This window comes from Sesamum indicum, linkage group LG9 (genome assembly GCF_026168435.1).
Source record: "Sesamum indicum cultivar Baizhima isolate 11 linkage group LG9, ASM2616843v1, whole genome shotgun sequence".
NCBI lineage: Eukaryota > Viridiplantae > Streptophyta > Magnoliopsida > Lamiales > Pedaliaceae > Sesamum > Sesamum indicum.
In genome coordinates this window covers 2,914,940-2,934,508 of record NC_142665.1, presented here as the reverse complement: position 1 = coordinate 2,934,508, position 19,569 = coordinate 2,914,940, and the positions used below count along the sequence as shown (strand labels likewise).

Here is a 19,569-nt window from a genome sequence, read left to right as displayed (position 1 = left end):
TTTAATATTTTCTCGTCCCTAATATTATATTTTCTTATAGTCCAATATTTGTGAGGAAGACAATGAAAAGGTCAATTTTGAACCAAATATTTATAGGATTTAGGTCAACAGTTTACTGAAAAAGGCATAAAATGTTGGTCATAGTTTCTGAATATAGCAAAAGCGTTTGAAGAAGTCTCAATTATAATTTTCCTCAATTTATTATTGAAATTGCCCTACGATAGGGATGGTTTGGCAGTGCCTTAAATTATAGGGCAGTTGGAATAGAGATGAAAAGGTCTCCCACATTCAATTTCAATTATTATATATATATATATATGTCTAGGATGGGACCATTTGACAAAAGATTTTTACGTAGGTTATAAAGAGAATTAGGCATGAAGTTCAGAACTTGTGGGAGTTAGGAACGTTATTTTTTTTTTTATTAATTATAGTAAAAAAAATATAATAATTTAATTCAATCAATACATTAATATAATTATTAATAATAAATAAATTATAATAAATCATATAAAATAAGATAAATACGTATATATCTAATAAAATTTAAACATCACCTCGAAACTTATTGAGTTAGGAAAGTTGGATGAATAGCCTTCTTTTCTTTTGTCCATAATGCATGGATGTGAACGACCTAAAAACCTGACCAACTGTTCTATACAAAAAGCAGATTAGAGATGTAAATTAGACCATAGACCACTATAGTTGACCAATCTTTGTTGAATTTTATTAGGAATCAAGAATTTGGAATTTTCGTATTTCTTTTTTGTTTCTACTTCTCTCTTCATCACCTTTTCAAATATTTTCATATTTTAATCCACTCATAAATTTTATTTCATTTAACATATATACATTACAATTTTTCATTTTCCATTTATGTAAGAGATGAAATAATTTTTTGATGTATTAGATGAAATAAAAGATCTAATAAAATTCGGAATAAAATATAAAAAACTTTATTCATAATACTGGTTAATTTGTCCATCATAAATTTAGCCTAATTAAGTTCTTTTTTATTTATATTTTGTTCAATATTTTCATAATATATATATTTGTAATTTTGTAGAATATGTAAATCATTTTATATATGTAGTCGATATACACATGCAACAAACTATCAAAACTAGGCCCAAAAAGCAGAAGCAAATATATAAGTATATTATTAGGAAAAATGCTTGTGGTGAAAGGGTCGGGATAAATTATAAGGAAAAATGCTGTGTCAGCATTGATTCCAAGTTATGCCCTAATTAAATTAAGGATAAATCATAATTACTTTTCTTGCTTTTCGACATAATTGTAATTATCTTTTTAATATTTAAAAAAATACAAATATTTCCCTGATTTTAATATTTATCTAAAAACAAGCTTATTGCGTTAGGTTTTCATCCAAATTTTATAGTGAATCGACCAAAATGCTGAATTAAAATTATAATGTGATATATATTTTATAATTTTTTAAAATATTTTTATGAGCTAATATTCCCTATAATTGTTTATTTACCCTCAATTTTTTTTTTCATTTTTTAAAATAGTTTTTTAAAAAAAATTAGTAAGGATAAAATAGTATTATCCACTTTATCATTTAGGGGTTACATAATTATTTTTCATTTAAGGAGAGTACTTGTAATTTTTCAAATAATAAGGAGATATTTATAATTAAGCCAAAGTTCAGAAAAGGAAATTATAATTTACCTTTAAATTTATAAAGTGATTATTCGTATATTAGATTGTTATACCAATCATACCTGTAGAAGGAAAATGAGGCACTACTTATACGTTTGAACCAATGTGGAATGCATTAGACTTGCTTGGATTGTGCAACATGTCCAACTGTTAAAGGTTGTGATCTCGAATTATTAGGTCAAAATAAGGGTATTTTGGTAATTTTATGTATTTAACCTGTATCAAACAACAAGCTTGATGTTCAATAAATTATTATGAAACATTGAATTTTTTTATTTTGAAAAAACCTCGAGTTACTGTAACATATTCCGGATGAAATTTGAATACGATCAAAAAACAGCATTTGCATGAATAAGATGAAGTATTAATTAATTATCTAATTTACAAATAAAGGTTGAATTGTACGAGTTCAAAACACGTAATATAAATAAATATGCAAATAAACATCGTGTAAAAATTATTATGCTAGTATAAATTTATATGATCTTAATCATATTTTTAAGAAATTATGTTGTGATTATGTGCATTTTTTTCATAACATACTTAACAAAATTCAAAATTAAATGATAATATTTATGTTTTTTTAGCCAAAAAGAAAATAGTCCGAAAGAACCATACCATTTCCATGTTCACAATATTGTGAATGTTTTTTTTTTTTCCTTTCTAAAATATATAAAGCGAAATGAGGTCTAATTAAAAAAAAAACTTTAAATCCCATATATTCAAATAAAACTGAAATAAAGTGGTGAGAATTTATATCATCTAATCTAATGAAATAAAAATTATAAATTATAGAAACAAAAATAAGGAGGTGTTTTGGGTTGAAGGGAATTTGTGTAAGCATTAATGGGTAAAAAACAAGCCAAATCCCCAGCTAGACACAACCTGTTGAGAGTTCCTTGTATTTCTCGCGCTTACAAACCCACAGATAAATCGGGTTGGATTTTGTTATACAATTCTCATTATATCTTTTACTTCATTTAACTGTATATACGTTACATTTATAAAAAAAAAAATAACATGTCATCTATTTTATTTTGAAAATTACTTTATGTACATGACGTGTATATGTTGGATGAAATAAAATATAAAATAAATTTTTATAATATAAAATTCAATCTGCAAATAAGTCGCTCTCTTATTCTTACATCCATGATTTATTTTTCACAGAAGCATCCTGCACAACCTATGTTTGGTTTAGGTTCACGAGTTCATTTGATAAAATCAGACCGAAATTTTAATACATCAGATATTCAGTATGCCAATTGGATTCGATTTTGATAGTAACTTATTTTGTTTTTTCTCTTTCAAAATTTCAGCTTGATGCTTAGATAAACCAACTTTTTTTATTAAAATAATTATTTTTTTTAAATTTTGATAAGTAATATAATTAAGATGATGTAAAAATAATTGGTAAATATAAAATTATGCATATGCTTAATTTAATAATAATATTTTGGTTTTTAGTATGATTTGATAAATTAAAAATAAAAATCTAAAATATAACTGATACCAAGTTTTGTAAAATTAAGAATTAAATATGGGAATCGAATTTTTAATTTAATGAATACTTCTAGTTAGATGTACTTAATTATACACTAATTTTTTTGGCTATATATTCATGTCTTTAAAAAATGCATACTGATAACATAATAAGATAAATGAAACTGAGTTATCTGTTGATTTGGATATCCACATTAAAAATATGAAAATAGTAAAGGTTAAGAATTCATGGTTTGACTAGAGTTGATTGTTCCTGCAGACGCCGACCCAATTGCTTGTTCTTGTTCCCAATCCCCCAGATTATTACTTTTCGTTGGTTCCAATGAAAAGGCAACGCCTTCACCGTGCCTTCCTTTTTTCTACTTCTCTCTTTGCTCAGTCAACCACCCTTTTCTCTCCCCAGTCCCCTCTCTCTATATATACCCCCCCTGTCCCCTCTTCCATTTGTTAGAACCCATTTCTCTCTCTCTCTCTCAAACTCTCAAGCAACTGAAAACCTCTCCTCTATTTTCCACTCCTTCTCAGTTACTTGTTCATCCCCAACACCATCAATTACTTTCGCAAATTTCAACTTAAGTCTTTATTATTCGAGAAAAATGAAGGGTGGTTCATTGTTTTCCAGCAGGGGTTCTTCTCCTTCACATCATGGCAGCCACGTCTCCCCTTCTTCCACGCCGCCCCGCGCAGCCGCCCACCATACTTTCTCCGACACGATGATGGAGGAGAATATCGACCACGCGGAATCCATAGTCCGGAAATGGGATTTGGATGCCCATAACCACGAGAAATTCTCGCCTCTCTTTGCCGACGACAGAAGAGAAGCCAAGAGATTTCTTGAAGCCGTGAGTGGATTGCAGAGCGCCATGCACTATTACGTGAAGCTGACTTCCAGCTCCCATAAACTCGTCAGAGCTCAGAATTTGATGCAGATTGCAATCAAAAGACTCGAGAAGGAATTTTATGTAATTTTATCAGCCAACAGAAGAAATCTTGATTCTGAATCGGTCTCTGGAATGTCCTCCAGGGCTTCCACCAGGTCCACCATTTCCGACTACTATGAAGATGAAATTTCCGAAGAGGAAGAGAGCACGACGCCGCCGCGAACTCCTCCGCGCACCCCGCCTCGAGGTGGGAATTCGCCATCCGAAGCTGAAAGAGCTTTGGATGTTGCCATGGCGGATTTGAAGAGTATTGCTGAGTGTATGATTGCCTCTGGTTACGCAAGAGAATGCGTCAACATTTACAAACTCATCCGGAAATCGATAGTCGACGAGGCTTTGTACTATTTGGGAGTTGAAAAATTAAACCATTCTCAGATGCAGAAAATGGAATGGAATGTTCTGGAGCCGAAAATCAAGAACTGGCTCCACGCAGTCAAAATTGCAGTAAAAACCCTGTTCCACGGCGAAAGGATTCTCTGCGATATCGTCTTCTCCTCGTCGGAGAAGATTGCCGAGTCGTGCTTCACCGAGATTTCTAGGGATGCGGCTCTGAGTTTGTTTAGTTTCCCCGAAAATTTCGGGAAGAGTAAGAAAATTCTCTCGCCGGAGAAAATGTTCCGCGCTCTGGACCTCTACGAGTCAATCTCTGACCTGTGGCCGGAGATTGAATTGATTTTTTCTCACGAATCGTTGTCCGCAGTGAGGTCAGAGGCGGTGGCGGCGCTGGTGAAGCTGGGGGAAGCGGTGAGGATTATGTTGGACCAATTTGAGGCGGCGATTCAGAAGGACTCCTCAAAAACGCCAACGGCCGGCGCAGTGCACCCGCTCACTCGCTACGTGATGAATTACCTCGTTTTCCTCTGCGATTACAGCGGCGCACTCTCCGACATATTAGCGGACTGGCCAGTGACCGCGCAGACGCCTCTGCCGGAATCTTATTTCTCCAGCCCCACCTCCGGCGGCGGAGAGGACCCTTCAGCTGCGGCTATAACCGCCCGCCTCGCGTGGGTCATTCTCGTGCTCCTCTGTAAGCTGGACGGAAAAGCTGTGCTGTACAACGACGTCGCACTGTCCTACTTGTTCCTGGCAAACAACTTGAACTACGTCGTTTCCAAGGTCCAGAACTCCAATCTGGGGCTCCTGATGGGACTCGACTGGATCTGGAAGACCCGCTCAAAGGTGAACCGCTACGTAGCCAACTACGAGAGAATGGGTTGGAGTAAAGTGGTCTCCTCATTGCCCGATGATCCAACGGCGGAGATTCCCCTTGAGGAAGCGAGGGAATGCTTCAGACGATTCAACTTAGCCTTCGAGGAGGCATACAAGAAGCAGACCTCCTGGGTCATACCCGACCCGAAACTGCGCGACGAGGTGAAAATTTCTCTGGCCAAAATGATCGTTCCGGGTTACCGGGCCTTCTACCAGAAACATAGAGGGAAGTACGCTCGGGAACCAGGCATGGTGCCAATTGTCAGATATGTCCCCGAAGATTTGGATAATTACTTATCGGACTTGTTTTTCGGAAGCAAGACGTCGCCGTATGAGACTTATCCTGGATCTTCGGTATCTTCTTCACACGGCCGTTGATGGAATTTGTCCGCGTTGGAATGGACGGCCAGCGGCGTTGTATGTATAGTTTAAGTAGACCACTACGTGCATGATATGTGGTGGAAGATTAGAGTTATCTTTTGTGTATGTATAAGATACAAACTTCCAGTTGTAGAGAATGTCGCTTTGAGAGGGACGTTTCCAGTATATTAGGCCTATACCATTTGGTATTTATCAGTACTGAAAATTCTTTGATTTTTCTCAAGAGATTAACGTGCAATTGCAATAACTTTTACTTTTGTTGTGTTAATAAATTGTAAGTAACATAGGGGTACAAGTTATAAATATTTCAAAGTAAAAGTTAATAAGTGAAAAAAAGTTTTAAGTCAAAAGTGTTTGGAAAAATAATATAGTATTTGTAATGTTACTAATAAGTTGCAGAAACGGATAGAAAACTATTCATAACTTTTCGGTTAAATTAATTTAATTTATACGATTCAAAAGCACAAGTTATAAAATAAAATAAAAATCAGTTTATTTTCAACAATAAGTTGATACACCCTTAACGAATGGACTTCTTTTCAAATTCTTCATTCAAATTCAAATCTATCAATTCAAATACACCCTTAATGAATCGGTTTATTAGATACAAAAATGTTAAGACTTTATAACTTTAAAAAAAAAAACACAAGAATTTTTTTATTTATTTTTAAATTATTAACAAGCTCCTTCAACTTTGATCCACAATTTTATTTTATTCAAATACTTTAAAATTTTAATTTTAAAGTAAAATTCAAAATCTTATAAACATTTAAAATATCTCACAGAATGTACGAGCCTGTAGGATATTTTAAATAAGCTTAGAGAACACCACACCCTGTAAGTTTGACTTATTTGTGCACCTAAGTAAATAAATCAAACTGTGTTGGAATTTAAATTTCAAGTGACATCAAATATTGAATTGAAAATTCTGAATTGATATTATTTTAAGAGTTTTGGCATTTAATTTGACATTATTACCATGTAGATTGAAATTAAAAAAAATAACATACTACATGTAGATTAAATAGAGAATACACTCCCAATTGTTACCGAATTGTTTTTTCTTTTGGGTGGTTTTGTATATGTTGAAAAAAAATAAGGTGAAAAGGAAGTTTTTGTTTCTACTTTCAAGATTTGATTTTATTTTTACCAGTTTGGAAAATTGAAAAAAGAAATTGATAATTTATGGAATCTAACAGAGAATTGTATCTTGGTATTTGGGTTTGGGCTGCCAATGGACTTCCAAAACTCTCTCTTGTCCTACTAATTTCTTCTGAAAGCCCTTTCGGCAAACTTAGGAATAGGACTAGCGATGGCACAAATGTTGGGCGGATCCATACATCTAAATTATTGAGTTTGGGCTTCAAACATTCTAATTTTACGCACTTAAACCCGTATTTAAAACGTTTTAACTGTTCATATATTTTATACCCAATATTAAATTTTATTTTAAAAATAAATTTTGTAATAAGATTATAAAAATTTATACAAAATATTAATACATAATATTTTTGTAATTAATTTGGATAAATTCATTAAATTTTAAAGAAAATATTATGAAACGTTCTGATACAAATACATTTTTATTTTACTACTTAACTATGTTTAAACTTTAATAAATTGATGAATTTGTAGGTATGAAATTTCTTTTAATAATATATTGTTGATAGATTTTGATTTAAATAATTTCAAGGTCTTGAACTTGAAATTAGAATAAAATCGGACATTCATAGCATGAGGCATGAATAGATTTGGAATTTTGGATTTTGATTTGCTTAAACCTCTAGCATACACCCGCCCGCACCCATTTCTCCGTCCATCTACCTCGGTTTCGGATCATCTCCCAAAATCTTCAAACCCTACCCCATTATTTCCAATTCAGTCTCAAAGCTCTGGTATTTCAGTTGCAGCAAGCAGAAGAAGAGGAAGAAGTAGAAGAAAAACCAGAAGCGTTATAGTGATTTCAGTGACGAGAAGAAAATGTCGGTGCAGGAGTATCTGGACAAGCACATGCTCTCCAGGAAAATAGAAGACGCCGTTAATGCCGCAGTTAGAGCGAAGACGCCGGATCCCGTGCTCTTCATCTCCAATCACATGAGGAAATCCGTGCCCTCTGTCATCACCAAGGTTAAAGCCAGGCAAATTCTCGACAGCAGAGGAATTCCCACTGTTGAGGTCGATTTGCACACCAATAAAGGCGTGTTTCGGGCTTCCGCACCTAGCGGCGTCTCCTCTGGGATGTAAGCATTTGTCTCCCCTTCCTTGTTTATGATATTGTTTTTATTAGGATTCAAAACGAAAAAGGTTTCTATCTGTATCGTTATTCTGTTTAGTCTATTATTTATATTTTAGGTTTGGGTATATTGTTCTTTGGATGTGTGTATTTATGTGTAGGGTGAGGTGGTTATAGTGGAGAAAGAATCAATCAGATTATTTGAGATTAGATCGTATTGTTGACATATGAAACCAAGGATGAGAGATTTCACGTTTCGAAGAATGATGAACTTATGAGCTCGAATTGGATATTTCAGAAGTTATGAAATAATGTAAAGTTATCTAGCTTGTCGAGCTCAATTTTGCTTTTTATCAAAGCAAGTTCAATGGAGACATACTAAATGTAGTTAATCCTAACCATTTAATGGAGACATTTAAGACTACAAAAATAAAGGTAGATGTAAATTTTAACTATGTAGTCCTTTTGAGAAGGAGAGCCATCTGATGAGATACTCGAGTTTTACTCTATAATCGTTGGAGAATATTACGTAGTTAGCTGGTCTTTACTTGCATTTGCTCATTCTGGTGTCTTTTTGCTCTTCTTTTTATCATGTTTACAGCAATTTTCTTAAAGCTATCAGCCCTTGACTTGTCTGAATACTATCTTGTTCAGCAGAATACACATTGTTATAGGAAGGCACTGAGATCATCCACTTTGTAAGGTTTTTAGCAAGGCCTTTGATCTTCTTGGTTTCTCTTCTAACTGATGCTATTATGAGAAAGGCTAGATGGTTTTCTGGTTCAGTTTGTTGCTCTAGCTACCATTTCACCTGGCAGTCTGGCACCAGTTACTCGTTAGATGTAATTACTTTTGGGGCTTTGATTTTCGAACCCTTGTTGATGTCGATTAGTCTGATGTTTCAATATAAGAAATATCTGCACATTGTTGTGTCTGTGCCAGTTAGTTTTATCATTTGGTTACATGAATCACATGTATTTTGTTTAGCTTTGTTATATGGAAGGGACTGAGACCATCCACTTTGATTTCTTACAAGTTGTGTATGAATTTATTATTTGCTATTGTACCCAGGTACGAGGCTATTGAGTTGCGAGATGGAGACAAGGGAATGTATCTTGGAAATGGTGTCAGTAGAGCCGTTAAGAATATCAATGAAAAAATATCAGAAGCTTTAATTGGTATGGATCCAACTCTTCAAGTTCAAATTGATCAAGCCATGATAGACTTGGACAAGACCGAGAAGAAGGTAGCTTTTGTTCTGTGATCGGAGTTATTTAGTTTTATGTGTGTGTATGCGGAAGATTCAGATTTATGTTACATCTGGGTTATACATGACTCCGCTCATATGTTATTTGGCACCCCCTGCCATTTGAAAGACTTGCCAAATTGTATCTATTCTCCAGATTAAGCTTGCTGGTTTACTTATAGGGTGAACTTGGGGCAAATGCAATTCTAGCAGTCTCAATGGCCGCTTGCAAAGCAGGGGCAGCTGAAAAGGAGGCATGAAAACTTGACTATGTAACTTTTCTTTGACAGACGAAGAAATCTTGTTCTAATTCTGCTTAAAAGTTCATTTTAGGTTCCACTCTACAAACACATTGCTGATCTTGCTGGTAAAACGAATTACCATATTCCTGTTCCAGCTTTCACTCTCATAAGTGGTGGAAAACATGCTGGGAACATTCTGGCAATTCAGGTAATGTGGTTGAATTACATATGGCAACGACGTGTTTCTATATTTAATTGACATAGCTTGTCTCATCTTTGATTTTCACACATGCTAATAGCATGCTCAAAAGTTTTGATTACTAAGCCTCACAAAGAATTCGGAACCTGCCACAAAACTTAGTTATTTTTTATTTAAGTATGAGAAATGTCTTCTTGTTTTTAGTGAGCATGGTGTTTTTGGAACTGAAATTGAGAATGAGAGTATTTGGTGGGTCTTTTTACCATTGTCCAGTACTTACTCTCTGTCTTGGGGAATTTATGCACTGGCAGCGCAAGCACTACCCATGTTAGTGCAAGGGGCACTTGGGCTTCCTGCAGTTGGTTTTTCCAGTCTGATTGCCAGTCTAAGTCATCTGTACTTTTCTATTATTCTCTGTATCAGTTGTGTGATGTCATTGAACAAATATTCAAAGCACACCATGTACCCGGACTATATGCAGTTATGCCGGAATGGATTATTCATCCCAACAGTGTTATTAATTAATTCCTATTTTAAATGGACGAGTATACAAGCATGTTATTCTACTGTGTCAATGAGGAACTGAATACCCTATCCACTGACCCTTAGTCCCTCATGTAACTGACAATGACAACTAAAATGTTATCAGGAAATTATGATTCTTCCTGTTGGGGCAAGAAAATTTGAGGAAGCATTGCAAATAGGGTCTGAAACTTATCAACATTTGAAGGTGAGTTCTCCAAAGTAAAGAATGCCTTTATTTGTAATATTTAATTTTCCTGTTTTAATTTCTTTTTAGTAAGGATTGAAACTGTTCAAAGTTTAATTATCCTTTGCTCTGTTCCAGTCATACTTTACAATTCATCCCTTTATTTGTATTTACTTCCTTAGTCTGAAAAATGATTTGAAAGCACTTTTGTGGTTTATGCTGGTATCAAAGTGATCTAATAGGACTTCTTTCTTAGTACTTTTATGGTTTATGCTAGTAACAAAACTTGCATCGACATTGTCTGTATGCTTATTTTCTCTACATTGACATCTCAAGAATGAAGGTTCTAGTGTGCATGCCATTGAGAGTGCTTATTATGATGTCAATCATACAGGATCCTGGCAAGACTCTAACAACTTGCTTTGTTTTTGTTTTTCCTAAATCTCACAAATGTTTGGGTGTGTCTTGTGAAAAAACAACTCTTGGAGACAGGCCAAGACTGAAAATATTGGCCTGTCTCCAGCACCTTTCTCTGTCCTAATTAAAATTATAAAAACGTGGATTTCATCCATGCTTTTGTAAATAACTTAATTTTGTTTTTAAATAGAAAGAAAGAGGTGTGAATGAAATTTATGCCCCTTCTCTCTCTTTTTTTTAGTTAATTTGGAAAATATAACAAAAAGCATCCTCTTGGACCATGCTCTTGTTATATTCCTTCCTTCTCTTGTACTGGGTGGTCCAACTCTTTGCACATTGCCAAACAGGTCGCATATTGCGTACATGCTATTCTTCCCTCAGATATATTGCCAAGCAATTGTCCTCTCCTAGAAAGCACAAAGACACATACCTAGCACGAACTCACTATCCATTAAACTTCCAACTGTTCTTTCTTTCTTTTCTTTACCTTTTATCTGGGTTTCAGTCTTTAATTGCTGCACAACAGCTAATCTTTTTGCTCCATCTTGATAATGGGCTGGTGGTATTCAATCCATCAGTGTTTTCCATCTGGATTCGGGAAATTAATGAAGGAGCATAAAATGTGTATATGTAATTATATACATCTTTCTTTATTACTATAATTTATTAGCAGATTAAGGTGAAGGACTTATAGTTGTATATATATATATATATAAATAGTTATCTATACATACTACAGTAAATTCCATTGTAAATATAATCTCTGAAATGTTAGAGTTTTCCATGCAAATGCGTATGCATGTGAACAAGTTTCTAAACCAATATTAAAGATGTTCTTCCAATCTTAGTCCAACATATATGTTATTACCTCCAGAAATATTTTATACATATTACTAATTCTTAATAATTATGAAATAACTATTATATTCTACCCCGTTTGTAATAATTAAAAATATCATCCAATTATCATATGTTGATTCCCCATTGTCAAATAGTACATTAACTGCATAAATCTCATTTTTAAACATAAATGTAAAAAGAAATACTTTTTGGAACATGATTTGGCATTTATAGTAACTTTTCTCCCCTATAAAGAAAACCAAACATTCTTTTGTCTTCCAAAGCTACACAACCTTATATCCAAATTCTTTTTCTATGCTTCTAAAAGGAGACCACCGAAACAACAAAATCAAACTAAGGGGAGAAACTTTCTCTATATCCATAAATAGTATGCATTTTGTTTGAATGATAAACTTGTTTGGTTGAAACTTGACTGAAAACTCTCTATGACTTGCATTTCACATTATTTACTAGTCCTCTTCTTGGTTCATCAGGCTGTGATTACAGAAAAATATGGTTCACATGGATGTAATGTTGGGGAAGATGGTGGGTTTGCTCCAAATATATCCAGGCAAGTTTTCCTCATTTGATCTCATCTGTTGAGTGAAATCATGATCTTAATTTTTGCACATGCAGCTTGAAAGAAGGCTTGGATTTTGTAAAGGAGGCCATTGCCAGAACGGGATATAACGAGAAAATAAAGATAGCAATTGGTGTTGGTGCTACTGAATTTTGCATAGGTGATGTTCCTCGTCTTATGAGACAGCACCTTTACCATGAAAGAATGTACTATCTTGCTAGGTTAAACAAATTTTGAGGTGCCACGAACCTGTGCAAAAAAAGTCCTTATCCAAGATATCGAAGTAATTTTGTGCATATGTCTAGCTCCCAAGATATGGCTCTAGTGCCACAGTTTCAAGCTGACCCTTTTCCACAAGCACCAAAATATCCAAATTAGGGTGTTGCGTTGAGGTCCAAATGTCCTCTTTGTTCATTTTATTTTATTTATTTGATTGTTTAAAGCATGAATGATGGTTGAATCCTTTAAAATGGTCCGATTAGGAAATATGGGAACAGAAAGAGTGACTATTCTGTAATTTTCTTTACAATGGAAGTTGTGGATCGTTGAAAACTGGTGAAAGAAATATGAGAACTGGGAGATTCAATTATGTTTACCACAATTTCAGTGGGTTTAGTATAAAATTTAGTTTTTCTGACAGCATTATGATGTAACTGTGAATTTGGTCTTTCTTTGAGGCGGCAGTGGCACTCAAGTCATTCTTCCGTAGCAATATGCTTTTATAAAATGAAAAGACCTTTTAGTTTCTTTCTCATACTTAATTTTAGTTTCATCTTTCCAGCTCAACTTTGTTTTTGTATTGGTTTTAGTATGAAAATGAGGATGTGTTTGGATTAGTGGTGTTTTTTGTATGTGATAAAAGAAAGTGGGTTTTGGCTACATAGTTTAGGTAGGAATGGAAATGGAAACAAGAAATGTTGTGTGGTTTAATGTTTTCATTCATGGAATTCAGCGTGAAGTATATAAATAGGTGTTATAGGATTGTTAGTGTTGTTACATCAATAAATGATTCAACATACATAATTGGAGGTGAATATCATGAGGGGTAAATGTATTTCACCAGAAAATTTAGTGAAACCAAACACCTTTTTGTTTTTGTATCACAAAATGTGTGAACACTTAGTTTGAAGAAAAAGAAATATTAATAGCAAATTCCAACTCTGGCCATGTTATGAATACTATGTTATATTTGTGTTTAATTATTCATAAAGATCTATGCAGACAATATTTAGCATTTTAGTGTCGTTTTTGGCATCTACACATGCCTTTACCTTTATTTGTTGCGTATTTCAACGCTTATGATTGACATGTTATCTAGGTCTAGTACTTTTGGATTTTATATGTTTCGCATATTGTATGATGTAACTAAGTCTCATTTAATGATGTACCCTATTTCACCCTCCTAGACGTCATCTTGCTCAAAGTTGCTTTGAACTGTTTATTTTCAAACACCTAAGTTGTGTCCTCTCCTGTCAGTAATACTCTGTCTGTATCATTCCTTTATTTTTTAGAGTGGAAAATTGCCTTTTGGTTAGACAGAAATATTTCCTGATATGTTAGTTGCCTGCTGAATTCTTTGAGCATGCAACCACCTCTTAGGATCCGCTGTAACTCCGATCAAATTTAATATTCTGATTTATCCTAATTTGTGGAAGTTTTTTGTTGATCTACAGTTGACAAAAGGCTGATTTTGTTTGATTTGTTTATTTAGGTACCAAGTATGATTTGGATTACAAATCACCAAATAAATCAGGTCAAAATTTTAAGTCAGGGGAGGACATGATTGATATGTACAAAGAACTATGTGAAGGTATCTTTATAGCAGCTCAACTTTCTCTTCAAGCTCTTTTATCTGAAATGGAAAGATCTATTATGGTAGCTCTACTGCAGTTATAATTTTCTCTTCTAGTTCTTTACTCTAGAGTTACCTTTAAAATTTGTCTTTGATTTGAAAAGTTTGCTGACTCTCATTACTTCCTGTTTGGTGCTGTATAGCCTACCCTATTGTGTCAATTGAAGATCCATTTGACAAGGAGGATTGGGAACACTCCAAGTATTTCTCTAGTCTTGGAATATGCCAGGTTTGTTTGTCATTCGTACTTTTGAATTATCCTCTGCAATTTTTATGATACTGAAGTCACCACAACCACCACCACAGCTTTAGTCAAGAGTACTTCAATTTATAATTTAAGTGATGAGCTCACATCTTCAAAGTTTCAGCTAAGCATGTGGACTTCCGTTATCTATATGATCTGACTCCTGTGCTCGTCTGTGAAACTAATCGCAAGTTTACGTGTGCTTGCTTGCTCAACATCACTGAATCCATTCAGTTAATAAAGTTTCTTATTATTCAGGTTGTAGGAGATGACTTGTTGACGTCAAATGCTAAACGAATAGAGAGAGCTGTACAGGAAGCAGCTTGCAATGCTCTTCTGCTAAAGGTACCTTCTGATTGGTAATCAAACTTTTAGTGCTTGCAAGTGAATGGTTAGCAAGGTTATGACATGTCTGCGGCAACCTGATATTTTAGATTAGTTTCTAAATGAGATAAATATGGTTCTGGTATTTACTCTCTTTCCATTAGATCCAAAATGTCCATGTAAGAAGAACTCTAGAGCATCTACAACCTATCACCATTTAAAAGCAGCACCACACAGGTGTTGCACTTTTACATAAGATGCTGTTTGCTGGTAACTTGATTTGATTGAATATGTTTATGACTTTGAATCTGTTCGATCAATTAGCAAAGTAGCCTAAGGTGTTAGTCTTCTGTTTCACTTTCCTAATGATTTCTGGTGTCCTGGTTTCCTCTAACACTAACAATTCTCTATGATAGCCTCAACTTGATGATGTTACATATGTTATTTTTGTTAACAATGTCTTTCTGACTTCCATTTTGCCTTACTACAAATTTCAGATCAATCAGGTTGGAACTGTGACGGAGGCCATTGAAGTAACCAAGTTAGCAAAGGATGCCAACTGGGGCGTGGTGATATCTCAAAGAAGTGGGGAAAGTGAAGATTCTTTCCTGGCAGATTTAGCTGTTGGCCTTGCCACTGGTCAAATTAAGGCCGGTGCCCCTTGTCGTGGAGAGAGACTAGCAAAGTACAACCAGGTAGACAGCTATCTATTATTATATACTGTAGTTTGCCTCTTCTGTTTTTACTAGCACAGGAGTTGTCACATAGTAAGTATGACTGTGGAGTAGCTCTAGTAGCTTATATACAAGTCAGAAAAAACTTTTGTTCTTTAGGTGCCTTTAAAAATCTTTTGGAAACGGTTTCTTGTTAAGCGTACTCATCTGCCTGAGTAGGCATAATGTGTTTTCTTCTGATTACCTGTATAGACTTGGAAGATAAGATGTCTCTTCCCAAAAAACTCTGATGATTAACACTGAGTGACTAAAATATAGAATATTCGTGATTAGAAATGTTAATAAAGGATATTATTGCTGTCATCTTGATGGTGCTTCCTTCAACTGAAAACAATAACAAATGCTATCTCAATTTTATTTTGATAAAGTGATTCATTCAAAGATTTGGATGGAACTGATAATATTGTTTCAACTGCAGTCTTTCTTTTTTGTTATTCTTTAAATTTTTTGATTTAATGAATGCTTTATCTGCAGTTGCTCAGAATTGAGGAAGAGCTCGGGGATAAATCGATTTATGCTGGTGATGACTGGAGGCACTGCTGACAGCTTCTGCACAGTTCTATTACAGTGGTTTTCATGTTGAACTATTACGTTATGAGGCAAGTGGCTCCCGTGATTTCAAGATAATATCTGTTATTGGGGTATGGTTCCGAGACAACGCTGCTTGAAATGATTTGTGGTTGCAATTTTGTTAAGGTTGGTGCCTGATTATTGTCTGGTGAGATTTGAGGGGTTCTGTAACAGGAGTCGTTTCACGAGGTTTAAGTAGTGTGACAAGAAGTTTGGATGCCAAAATGGAAAGATCAAAGAAACAAAAGAACAAAAGGGGAAAAAAAAAGACATACTATTTTGAGTTGAAATGGTATTCATGCAATGGACAAAAAGATTATTGAGCAACAGTTATGTCACTCAAGCTGGTACATACCCAAGTCAGTCGTGAATCTTTAGATGTATTTGGTGTTGAAGTATTATATTCCTATCCGATAATCCAGTCATTGAATATGTATCCAAATAGGAAGCGTGATATTCCCTTGAGGGGGTATATTTTTCCCTTAATATTTTTGAACTTGTGCCCAGGTTCAAATTAATCACAATCCACATGCCAGTATAGTTGCTCATTTACAAGGGACTGGCATGTTAAGCTCAATCTGGAATAGAATTCCCTTTGGAGAGTTGAGATTTCCTAGTATACTTGTAGCCATAGGTTGAAAATTGTTTGGCTCAAATGAATCCGTAACTTATCATAAAGAAAATCTGGAATACATTTACAGTTACTTTTTCACGAGAACTCAATTATGGAGTTGCCAATAATTCAGTGTTGTTTGAGCATGTGCCTTATGTAGTTGATTTTTGTAATTTGGAGTTCTAATGATTGGTATTGTGATTTGTAATGTGAAATTACTTGGAAGAATAATCTAGTTAGTTGCCATACACAGCTCTTTCACATTCTTCATTTGCAAATTTTGCTATCTAAAAGATCATGATCACTATGCTCAACATTTTACATAGTTCAGGAAGGTAAAATTAGATTATCATGCACGGACGTTATTTCCAAGCTGCAGCATACTCCCTAAAGATACTGTATCCATCCGATGATTCAAAACATCAAAGCATAATCCTGATTGTATATTTGCCTATGTACTTCTGCCCATTCCAGCTAATAACATGAGCGAAGAATGTGATGGGCAGTAAGGCAAGATGCTAACACACTGCACAACAGACAAGGAAGTTAAAATGCTGGTACAAAAAGAAGGAATTCAACATAAGTTCTCTCATTGAGGGGAAGTAAATGCAGTAAAAAGATATACAAGACCTAAAGCTTGTGATGACTAACTACTAGCAGGATGAGAATTTCCAAGTAATAAACTTAAGGCTTAGTCTCCTCGTCATCCTCCTCTATCTTGGGCGCCAAGTAGAACCTTACATACCCCATTTCTGCAATCTTGTATTCTACCACCACTGGGAGTTCGGAAGACAAGCTTATGGTAACCGTGTTTGACAAGGGAGTCGCCTTAGTGAAGGAGTTCAAATACCTCAGCGCAAAAGTCAGTGACACTGGCTCGTTCATTTCTATAACCGTTGCTTCTTCTGGCTGCATGTTAGAGAACAATGACAAAACATCAGTGTGATCTACCAAAAGGGAAATCAGACTTTTGTGCTTGATAGAGGCTAGAGAAGCAAACCTTGTCAACAGTGGTATTTTGCCTGCAAACAACATTGGCAGTTCCAATATCTCCTCTTGTTGAGAATTTTACACCCTCCTTGGTAACAGAAATCACAACTGCAAGCACCAATTACTCAACATGAGAGGCATATTACGCTAAACAAAAATCTTATGTAATGCATTAACTACATTAAGATCATCAGTAAGATCACCTGTGTCACCAATACTACTAAGATCTTTACAAATTCTTGCAAACTCTGCAGATGGCATCCTAACTATAGCATGGTACTCTGCTTCTGGAATTCCAAGATGCTCACTGTCAATATCCATGAGCTTCATCTCAAAATCCGCAATCTTATCTTGAGCTGTGATAAATAAACAAATAAATCAGCATAAAAATGGGCTCTAATAAGTCAAACATGAGTGTAAAGTTTAACAGAGTTAAAAAAGCTAAACCAGACTTCAAGTGTGAACCATGTCACAGATTCAATCTTGCCATACAACTCTGGGCCTTTTGTCATATAGACTCTGGACATTTGATATACAATTGTGTTAACTGCCTAAAGCAAGCTTTTATCTCCAAAGAAAACGAATTGGATATAATTCTCATTTCCAACTTTAAAGTCTGCCTGAAAAACCTATTCATAGTACGAAGATGTTAAGGAAACTAAATTGAATTTACTCATTTTGGTAAAAGCTATTTCATTTTCAAAATCTAAGAGAATTGACAACACATCTAATCAAACTTAATTTAGAATTTCTAAAGCATGTTCATAGCTATAGCATTTACCCTACCAATGTTGAAAGCTATCAAACATTTTTCAGATTGGCCCAGCGGAGAGTAGTACATGTTCCTCAATTTTCCTCTGCCACGTTAACATTCAATCAATTCTCACTCATTCAATATCTTGGGAAAAAAAAAAACAAACATTTCTTTATGAAAAGGAGACAGTTTCCCACGCAATGCAAACACCAGAAAATGTCCTAGGTACAAGTCCAATTCCAGCTTTCTTCATATATATTGTAAATTCCCCACAAAACACAGTTCAAAGAACTGTACTAGTACAAAAAGATACATCACTCCCCTCTCTTTCTACAATTTAATATTGATATATAATTAAGACAAGAGCGAAACAGAAAGTCTCAGCTAAAAGCAGGCTCAATAGAAGCTGAAGGTAATATCAAGATTTCACCGAATATTACCCCATTCTTTTAAAACATGGAATGATTAACAAATTTATCCTTCACACGGAAAATACACACCGGAGCGAGCGGGTGCGCGCCATAGTATGTACAAAATTAAACAGTATTGGGCATTACTGTATTCTTGAAAAAGGAACAGACCACGACATGGAAGACTAAAATCTTAGGAACGAGCAGAAACGTAAACATTAATAACAGACAGAACCTAGCTGCAAGAATAGTAAGAACATACTTGGGCTCTCGAACATGAAGGTGACAGTGTCGCTGCCATCGTCAGCCTTGAGTGTGATAATGTCATCATTACCGGCGCACTTGAGCATCTTGGCCATGTTATTGAGGTTCATTCCCATGGAAATGTTGCGGTCGCAGCGGTAGTGCTCGAAACCCTCTGATCTAAGCAGCAGGGCCACCAGCGCCACGTGACTCGAATCCATGGCCTGCAGGGAGAATCCAGTGGCGGAGCAATCGAAATTAGCATCGTTCACCAGATCTTTAATCGCTTCCAGCACCTTCTTCAGCAGGCTCCCCTGCACTAGCCTCAGCTCCAACATCCTTAATCACAATCAAAGTTACTCTCCTTTACCACGGTGCGAGAGAGAATTCAGGGTATGGGACGGACCTTTGGAGGGTTTTTTCGGGATTGGGGTTTAAAAAGTTGGGGTCGAAATGGGGGGAGATGGGAGGGTTAGGGATTTATATAGAAGAAGGCAGCTGAAGAGTGCTGGGGGAATTTAGGGCTTTCGATTGGCGGGAGCGGGGGATCAAAATGCAAATACGTTTTTCTTCCCGCCATAACTTCTGGAAATACAAAGGTAAAGGGTTTGCCTCATTGAAAATTGTTGAAGCTCAAATGCTTCAAAACCTC

The 19,569-nt window shown here is 35.1% G+C and overlaps 3 protein-coding genes across 3 annotated transcripts; 2 read left to right on the top strand and 1 right to left on the bottom strand.

The window, feature by feature from the left end:
- The first annotated feature begins 3,623 nt into the window (after positions 1 to 3,623).
- EXO70H7 (exocyst subunit exo70 family protein H7) lies at positions 3,624 to 5,942 on the top strand. Its single transcript, XM_011091109.3, has one exon. It carries the CDS (start codon positions 3,783 to 3,785, stop codon positions 5,712 to 5,714), a length of 1,932 nt encoding a protein of 643 aa, XP_011089411.1. The 5' UTR covers positions 3,624 to 3,782; the 3' UTR covers positions 5,715 to 5,942.
- Positions 5,943 to 7,412: 1,470 nt separating this feature from the next.
- ENOC (cytosolic enolase) lies at positions 7,413 to 16,431 on the top strand. Its single transcript, XM_011091108.3, has 12 exons — positions 7,413 to 7,957; positions 9,022 to 9,196; positions 9,379 to 9,450; positions 9,530 to 9,646; positions 10,287 to 10,367; positions 12,098 to 12,174; positions 12,240 to 12,343; positions 13,895 to 13,993; positions 14,179 to 14,264; positions 14,538 to 14,624; positions 15,101 to 15,298; positions 15,812 to 16,431. Exons 1-12 carry the CDS (start codon positions 7,698 to 7,700, stop codon positions 15,878 to 15,880), a joined length of 1,425 nt encoding a protein of 474 aa, XP_011089410.1. The 5' UTR covers positions 7,413 to 7,697; the 3' UTR covers positions 15,881 to 16,431.
- Positions 16,432 to 17,090: 659 nt separating this feature from the next.
- On the bottom strand, positions 17,091 to 19,569 carry LOC105170370 (DNA sliding clamp PCNA). The gene is made up of 4 exons (XM_011091107.3): positions 18,937 to 19,569; positions 17,714 to 17,866; positions 17,521 to 17,618; positions 17,091 to 17,429 (listed from the first exon to the last, which is right to left on the bottom strand). Exons 1-4 carry the CDS (start codon positions 19,253 to 19,255, stop codon positions 17,205 to 17,207), a joined length of 795 nt encoding a protein of 264 aa, XP_011089409.1. The 5' UTR covers positions 19,256 to 19,569; the 3' UTR covers positions 17,091 to 17,204.